The sequence below is a fragment of the Phoenix dactylifera genome, chromosome 8, assembly GCF_051530095.1.
Source record: "Phoenix dactylifera cultivar Ajwa chromosome 8, Ajwa_hap1_PhDact_Kaust_v1.1, whole genome shotgun sequence".
In the NCBI taxonomy this organism is placed as follows: domain Eukaryota; kingdom Viridiplantae; phylum Streptophyta; class Magnoliopsida; order Arecales; family Arecaceae; genus Phoenix; species Phoenix dactylifera.
Genome location: NC_143197.1, coordinates 2543498 through 2551862, shown reverse-complemented (window position 1 = coordinate 2551862; position 8365 = coordinate 2543498). Strand labels below are relative to the sequence as shown.

Here is an 8365-nt window from a genome sequence, read left to right as displayed (position 1 = left end):
TATACGTCTCTATTTGACTCCTTGCCCAAATGAGGTGCACCATTACCATTTTCATAAATAAACAATTCAATTATGATGATACATGCACTTGCGTGTAAATACTTTCGTCGATATTAGGTAGGCTTAATAAACTTCTGATGCCGTTACTGGAAGTGCCGATTCGCTGATTGGCCTGGCCGGTGGGACCCAGTGGGTCCCACTGCAGCTATCCGACACGTCATGGAACAGCCTCATCCCCCACTCCTGCCCGTCGGTAGGTCGCACGCGCCGGAACCTTCTCCCGATCCTGTCGCTCTCATCCGGTGTGAGGCTCCCACACCGGCCAAGTGTATGCACGCAAACTCATGACTCGGTCATGTATTGATCCATACAGAATTACTCTCGTGGTCAAAACTTTGATTTATACCTGGCCCATTTTAAAGTTCCGAGTTAAAATAATCTGATCCAAAACTAATCTTAATTAGAAAAAAAAAACTTTTGATCTAAATCCATCGGAAATTTGTCTGTAACTTTTAGGAACGAAGACAGGGAAAGAAACATCCAGAAGGTGTTTGGTTGCGGTTCAAATGAGGGATAAATCTCAAAGTGGGAGGATGTCTCTCTCCCTAAATTGTTTTCAAACACTTTAGGATAGGAGTTTATACTGAGGTGGGGGGTACAAGTCTACTCCACTAAAACAGTGGAATATACTCATACCACGAACGAAACTTTGTCTCTATTTTCTCCAATTATTATTTTATTTTTAACCATTTTACAGGCACTTGGAAAAAAAACAGAGAGATCTCTTCTCCCCTATTTCGTGGTTATATTCCTTCCTCAGCCAAACACTACAGTATACGTATTTCCCACAGGAGTTCCATCCTGTTTGAAGCAGTGCGGCGGTTATTCTTGCCAAGCGTGCTCCGCAGTTAAACAACACTACACGTGGCATGTTATACTTGGGTCAGAATTGGTGCGTGCCCCGGTTTGTCTCTGGTCCGCGATGGGGATGGGGACAGGGACGGGAAACAACCCGCCGGGATTAGCCTGTGGATGGGTTTGCGCCAAAAAAAAAAAAAAAAAAAAAAAAAAAAAAAAAAAAAAAGAGTAATTATGGTTAACAGAAAAGTAATGAGATGTTTTTTATTTGGTTAGAGTTTTTAAAAAAGAGAGAAGAAAAAGTTATATTCCCATGAAAATATGATTCTCATATTTCAGGCTCGTTTGGTTCGCAGGAATCATTTTCTCTTCTAGAAATATGATTTCTGAAAAGTAGATTCCTAAGAAGAGGATGCCTAGGAAAATACTTTTGGCATATTTGGTTGACTATGAAAAATTGATAGATTTCCAAAATGCTTATGTTTGGTTAACCATCCACTTTTCTGGAAAAGTTATGTATAATTTCTATTACACCCTTAATAAAAATTAAGTCTTTAATACCTCTTTAATGCTGAAGAGTCTTTTTGGGAGAAAAAATAAAAATGGAGTGATTCCCACCTCATGGGAAAGTCTTTCCCATGAGGAATATAGGAAAGTTACTTTCCCATGAAATGTGGGAATCATATTTCCATGGGAATACAACTTTTCCATCTCTTTTTTTTGAAAACTTCAACCAAACAAGAGACATCTCATTACTTTCCCGTTGACCACACTTTCCCCCCTTCTTTTCCCGCGAACCAAACGAGCCCTTCATAGGAAAGTCTTTCCCATGAGAAATATGGGTGATGTAGGAAGGGCCCGAATTTAGTCCCATACCGACTAGGCAGCGGAAAGATTTGCGCCTTATAAGGAGGGGAAACCTCTTTCTTTACGAGGCGCCTTTTGAAGGGCAAAACCGTACGGGTATCCCCCCGTCAGCGCTGGACGCGTGGACCAGAAAAAATTTCCCCCGTAGCGCTAGACGCGCGGGCCGGAGTTTCAAAGCGGACAATACCTCGTGGGAGATGCGGGCCGTTCTCTGTTGTCAGTTGGTTGGGACTGTGCTGTTGTCGGGTCGGAAGGCCCGCAACAGATGGCGCTAGAAGGAGGGCTCGCCCGCACATAGAAACTCTCCCTGGGCCTGGGGGGCTGTCACGGGTAAAACCGGCACAGGACCTTCCCGCTGAAGGGGCTATGATGTGGGAAAGGTCCGAATTTAGTCCCATATCGACTAGGCAGCGAAAAGGTCTGCGCCTTATAAGGAAGAGAAAGCTCTTTCCTCACGAGGCGCCTTTTGAAGGGCAAAACCGTCCAGGTATCCTCCCGTCAGCGCTGGACGCGCGGGCCGGAAAAAATTCCCCCCGTAGCGCTGGACGCACAGGCCGGAGTCCCAAAGCGGACAATACCTTGTGGGGGACGCGGGCCGTTCTCTGTTGTCAGTTGGTTGGAACTGTGCTGTTGTTGGGTCGGAAGGCCCGCAACAATGGGAAAAGCGGAAATCACTCCATTTTTACTTTTTTCCAAAAGCCCCTTCAGCATTAAAGAAGCATTAAAAACCTAATTTTTATTAAGGGCATAATAGGAATTATACATATCTTTTCTAGAATAGTGAATGACCAACCAAAAATAAGCACTTTGAAAATTTATCATTTTCCTATGATCAACCAAATATGCTAAAAATATTTTTCTAAGCATTTTTTTTATAAATTTATTTTTTAAAAATATTATTTTTTAAAAAAATGATTTTTACGCACCAAACGAGCCCGAAAGAATAACACGAGGAGAGAGAAAGGGCGGTCTAAGTTTTAAGATTGGAGAGGGTTACCGCAAGGGGAAAAGTCCAAATGGTGGTGACTGGTGAGGCCGGGCGGGGTTCTCGTGTCCCCATCCGTCCCCGTGGGCTTTTTTCCTGATGAGGTCTATTTAATAGCCTGGTCAGTCCGCCATTTAAACAGCGTCGCTTCCTCATACACCTCCAAAATGGAAAAAGTAAAACACTATTAACACAAAGAAATTAACTATTCGATGAGTAATACCACTAGAAAGCGATGCAATCCGTTGAATGGGACGCGTACGGCTCATGTCCTCGCGCCTTAAAGAAGAAATCCTCTTCCTTCCTCCTCTTTTTTTTTTCTGGGAATCACGTTACACCGTCTCCGTCCGTCCGATTCGATCAGACGGCCCGGGAGGATGGACCTCTTAGATGGTCCGAGGGAAAACCGGTGCCTTCGCCTGTTCCCACAGGGGGCCGCACACTGTAATTCCGGTGGCCTCGCCTCTATATATATTCGAATATTGGGAACGCCCTTGCTCATGCGATCTGCTCCGCCGCGACCGCCGAAGCTGGACCCCTCCGCTGCGCTGCCGCCGTCGCCATTCCCCACTCAGAACTTAAGAAGCCTGACATTCCTCCGAGGTTTTGTTCTTCTCCTTCTCATCTCGTCTCGTTCTTGTTGTCTTTGATCTTTACTCGGAGATCGAATCCGAAATGGCCATGGGTTTTTCCTTGTTTCTTTCTTCGTTTTTTGATCAAGGATTCCCGATCGGATCTGATCTCTCAGGTTTTGCGCCCATTTTGTTAATTCTTGGTCTCTACTTGGGAGATAGATAGGAGGGCAGAAGGAACAAAGGAGGGAGAACGGAGACAGAGAAAGGGAGGAGAGACCCAGCTAGTAACTGTGTTGGAAGGCCTGAAATCAGCGCTGGCGGTGAAGTGTGAAAGCAAATGTTCCGGAAGAACGATTCCGCCTTGTCCTGCTTCTACCTCTACCTGCTCTGGCTCTTCTTCCGCAAGTAGGCGACATAGCCGAGAAGAGAGGGGAGAGGGTGGAATTTGATCGGATTCTTGAGAAATCGAAGCCTTGATAGTGATCGGAGAGGAAGGACGATGATGTTGGATCTTAATCTTGCGTCCTCCGGCGAGTCCGCGGAGGAGAAGCCGCTCCCCGACGAGGACTCCGGGACCTCCAAGTCCTCCGTTCTCAATGCCGAGGCCTCCAGCAACGCTCCCGACGAGGACTCCTGCTCTACCTGGCCCGCCGCCGGCTTCCAGTTTGGCATCCTCAAGAGCGCTGCATCAGCTGAAGGAGAGAACGAGGTGGAAGAGGAGATCGAGGAGGATGGAAATGATGCCTCGATGGAGTCCAGCTTCATCACCAGGCAGCTCTTTCCTCCGGCTTCACCAGCGGTTCCAGAGCGGCTCCCGCCACCATTAGTGGCGGCATCATCCTCCTCATCATCCAGACTGCACTGGGCGGATATCAGCTTCCGCCAGTCCGACATTCCGGCGGGTGTCAGGGTTTTGCAGCAGCAGCAGCAGCAAGTCAAGAAGAGCAGAAGAGGGCCTCGCTCTCGGAGCTCTCTGTACCGGGGAGTCACTTTCTACCGGAGGACAGGGAGATGGGAATCTCACATCTGGTTAGTTTCCTATTATTCTTCAATTTTGTGATTCTTTTTTTTTAAATCCAATGTTGTGATTTATCCAGAATTTTTTGCATAAAATTTGTGCAGGGATTGCGGGAAACAGGTTTATTTGGGTAAGAAGCTTCGAAGAATTCTATCTGATGATCCGATATATGTTTCTTATTGATCTGATATCCTCTGATTTTGTTTTTTTTTTTTATTGACATGAATTTTATAGGAGGTTTCGATACTGCTCATGCCGCAGCGAGGTTGAAACCGAGTGTTGTTTTTGTTGAACTCAGTTGCTATCAGTCTTTTCCTGTATGGTTAAAATTAAGTTTGGATTGGTATTCTAATTGCAGGGCATATGATCGAGCTGCGATTAAGTTTCGAGGAGTTGACGCTGACATCAATTTCAATCTTAGTGACTATGAGGAAGATCTGAAACAGGTAACCGCATGGCCAGAAATTTGTTGTGATAGTTTATTCAGTAGGTTTAAGTGAAGGACTGTGCTTATCGAATGTGGATTCCTCTTGCTGATCAGACGAAGGACCTCACGAAGGAAGAATTTGTGCACATACTACGTCGCCACAGCACTGGGTTCTCGAGGGGAAGCTCAAAATACAGAGGGGTGACCCTTCACAAGTGTGGCCGCTGGGAGGCCCGCATGGGGCAATTCCTTGGAAAGAAGTGAGTAATTCTTTCTCTTCGCTTTGTTTTGTAGTTCGTTCTGTTTCCTCCTTGAAATCAGAATGAGATTTTACTCTTGCATGTGATTCCTTGTCTGTAATCTATCTGCGTCTTGATGCTTTGAGATCCACGGTTTTACCTGTTTGGTGAAAGCACCTTAAGCTGCAGACTAGATATGTTAAACTGCCCTGGTTCTTTGACAAATAATAAAGATCGTGGAAACCCCGCCTTTACCTATTGAGAATGCCATGCTTGGGTGCAGGTACATATATCTTGGGCTATTCGACAGCGAAATAGAAGCTGCAAGGTCCTATTGAACATGGATTTTCTCATTGCTGACAATGAATCTCTTAGTCTTACTATTAACTTCAACGGGGTTCAATTCCAACGTGAATCTCCCTTTTTCCTCTTTTTTTTGCTTTTCAATATCAGGGCTTATGACAAGGCTGCTATAAAATGTAATGGAAGGGATGCTGTTACCAATTTTGAGCCCAGTACCTATGAAGGAGAATTGCTTACTGAGACTGCTGATGGTGAAGGTATCCATCTGCAAATTGCAATCTATTTGAATAGGAGGTTTCTATATTTGTTTGTGAAGTTTAATTGACCAGTCATGATGAATATTTTTGACATTAGCCACTGGTCATGATGTTGATCTGAACTTGAGGATTTCCCAACCTGCTGCCCGTAGTCCAAAGAGGGATCAAGATTCAACGGCCATCCAATTCCACTTTGGCTCACGTTCTGATGCCAAGAAAACAGTGGTAGTTGTTTTGCGAGAATCAAATTTTCTTTATTATTTAGCTATTTCTTCTCACGCTTGGAGAAACTGAATCTCTTTGCTCCCTTCCCTAAAACTTACATACCTTATTTACCATATTGTTGATGAAGATGCTCTTGCATCACTTTCTGCATTCAGTTTTTCTCCATTGACACCGTCATCTTGCTATGATATTTTTATTTTTAAATCTCCAGAAGATTAAGAGACCCAGGAATTTGCAACCCGTGTCCGATTACCCCTTTGTGCCGTGCCCCTAGCATTATTTCTCGGATACCTACAAATGCTTTGCTTTTGATTTATAAGAGCTAACAGAACAATTTAATGCTAGAATACTGTTTGATAATGTGCGATACTGATATCTGGACGTCTTTATTTTCTGCTATAGATTGATATCCCTTCTTCCCAATTGGCTGGTCTGCCGCATCGTTTCCAGACTGCTCAGTGCCCAACTATCTTTCCCACTGTTGAGGTAATGTTTTACAATTTGCTACTGTCTTATTGCAATTTCTCCATATGCAATTTTCAACAAGATTAGCATGATTTTTTCTTTAAATTATGGAAATTAGCTTGATATTTACGTTGACAAGTCCAGAAAAAACTGTTGATTTAGGTTTTATCTTGAATTCAACCATTTATTAGCAGCAATTGGTTAATTATAAAACGAAAGTTGACATATGATTTTGAAGATCGCAAGTTCTGTTAGTTATTTTTCTTGGCCTTCTGCCACGGCAGCATATGTGGTTGGACTTTCTTAATTTAGTAAAACTAGTGGCACTTGCGTGCTAAAACGTTTGCCCTGAAAGCAACATCTAGTAATTAACATTCTCGGCCACTCAACAGCTTGTGGAGTGTTAGTTTATTATCCATTGGGCAATGTTTTCTCCTTTGCAGTGCATATTTAGCTGACTAATATTAGCATTATTTGTTTTTTAATATATAGTCAGTCTTGTGATGGATAATGTCTGACTACGGGGTGGGATAACTTGTCAAGCTAGAGATAACCCACTTGCGTGTGGCACCCTCACTGGGCAAAGCAATTCTACCGTATTGAGTTCTTCAAAGAATACCCTAAAAAGAAGCTCTAATGCATAACATCGATCGCACAAGACTTACAATCTTCTGGTAACTTTTTTCTCCGCAAAAGTATATCCTGAAAACATGTCTCATTCACCATCAATTGTGACATATATAACGGACGAGCCTCAGATGGTGTCCTATGTCACTCTCCATGTCAATTTCCATAGTGATTGGGTGCAGGGCACCTTATGGGGATTAGAGAGCATTGTTCATGATAAAAGCTAAGCTGTCTTTTAAGATGGATTGATCGGCTTCAGCCAAAACATTAAAGTTTCTTTTATTAGAAGTGCCATTACTGTATCCTGAGTGGCATACATAATTTCGCACATATCTTCTTTGGCATTCATTATCCAGATATATTATTTTTAGAGTAATGGTTTTCTCCTCTTGGCTACGTCAAATAACCTCAAACTAGGTACATGGGAAAATCAAAGATTGCTAGTCCTTCCGAGGGCAACCATATACTCCTTTCAAGGATAACTAGTCCTTCCCACGATGTTATCTGACTGAGGATCTTTCTATGTTGACAGTCATTTGTTGCAAGTTTCATATAATCTTGAGCTTCCATAATATGAAATCAACATCCTCTGTTTCTCCTGTGTTATCTGTTGACTGCTATTTTGCTTGTTTCATGTTGGTTGATGTCCACTAGCTCTGATTGGTTGTTGCCTATGATTACAGGAAAGAGCGAGAGAGAAGAGGCCTGAGGGTGGTTCTCAAGCTCTACCCAACTGGGCATGGCAGGTGGATGGTCCTACTCTATCGCCGCTGTTCTCTTCTGCAGCATCATCAGGATTCTCTAGTACCGCCGTTACAGCCGCCCATCCTTCCACGCTGCCTCCCCCTTCGGCGACCCTGCATTCCCATTTCAGCCCACCATCTCCGTCCAATTTCTGTTTCAGGAGCTGAAACCCTTGTGCTTTCACCAGTGTATGTATGCTCTAGACACCTACGTCTGTAAGGTAGCAGAAGAGGGTAGCCATCTGCAAAGTAATAATTACAGGGGTGGTGCGTGGTTTTGGAACGTTCCATGTCCGGAGTTCATTTTTTTTTTCTCTCTTTTTTTTTCTCTTTTTTTCTTCTTGTTGTATGCAATATGCATGCCACAATCTCAAACTGTGATTTTCATTTCATTTGTGGACGACTCAATGTTTCGGACTCCTCCTGGCGTTAACTGGATGGCCGTGACTGTAGATTAGCTTTCGGCCTACTACTGGTACTTGGGGGGTTGTGTTTGAATGTAGCCTCTCTCTTTTACTAGGCTTGGAGGGTACCGAGATTCTAAAGGAGAGCGGCTGGCCACCGGCCAGCTCATCTCACCCATCCTTGTGGGTGGCCTTAAAGCATCCTTCCTGGCTCCTTATTCTGAGTTCCTTTTCTGGCCCCTGCACATTTTTTTTTTTTTTAAGGTACACCGGCAGCTCACACTAATGAGCATTATCTGCGGAATCAAAAGCCAAAACAGGATATGTACCTGCTCTTAGCTAGCGTGACTTTGTACCTTTGTACCGATTAGT

General features: G+C 43.9%; 1 protein-coding gene across 6 annotated transcripts; it reads left to right on the top strand.

The window, feature by feature from the left end:
- Positions 1 to 2853: 2853 nt before the first annotated feature.
- LOC103709051 (APETALA2-like protein 3) lies at positions 2854 to 7981 on the top strand. 6 transcript variants are annotated; one of them, XM_039124261.2, is made up of 11 exons: positions 2854 to 3313; positions 3505 to 4314; positions 4408 to 4433; positions 4538 to 4568; positions 4662 to 4749; positions 4845 to 4990; positions 5253 to 5297; positions 5423 to 5529; positions 5627 to 5754; positions 6157 to 6240; positions 7530 to 7981. In XM_039124261.2, the coding sequence occupies exons 2-11, from the start codon at positions 3785 to 3787 to the stop codon at positions 7755 to 7757; spliced, it is 1413 nt and encodes a 470-aa protein (XP_038980189.2). In that variant the 5' UTR covers positions 2854 to 3313; positions 3505 to 3784; the 3' UTR covers positions 7758 to 7981. The 6 variants fall into 6 exon arrangements, 5 of the variants coding, with proteins under 5 accessions (XP_038980189.2, XP_038980188.2, XP_038980190.2 ...); XM_039124260.2 differs by having other exon boundaries at positions 3021 to 3313; positions 3459 to 4314; XR_015967740.1 differs by lacking the exon at positions 5627 to 5754 and having other exon boundaries at positions 3021 to 3313; positions 3459 to 4314; positions 7530 to 7638.
- The last annotated feature ends 384 nt before the right edge of the window (positions 7982 to 8365 follow it).

Coding starts and splice junctions, on each gene's coding strand:
- LOC103709051 (XM_039124261.2), top strand. CDS start 3,785: ATGATGTTGGATCTTAATCTTGCGTCCTCCGGCGAGTCCGCGGAGGAG. Junction 4,569..4,661: donor ACTGCTCATGCCGCAGCGAG/GTTGAAACCGAG, acceptor TTCTAATTGCAG/GGCATATGATCGAGCTGCGA. Junction 5,530..5,626: donor TGAGACTGCTGATGGTGAAG/GTATCCATCTGC, acceptor TTTTGACATTAG/CCACTGGTCATGATGTTGAT.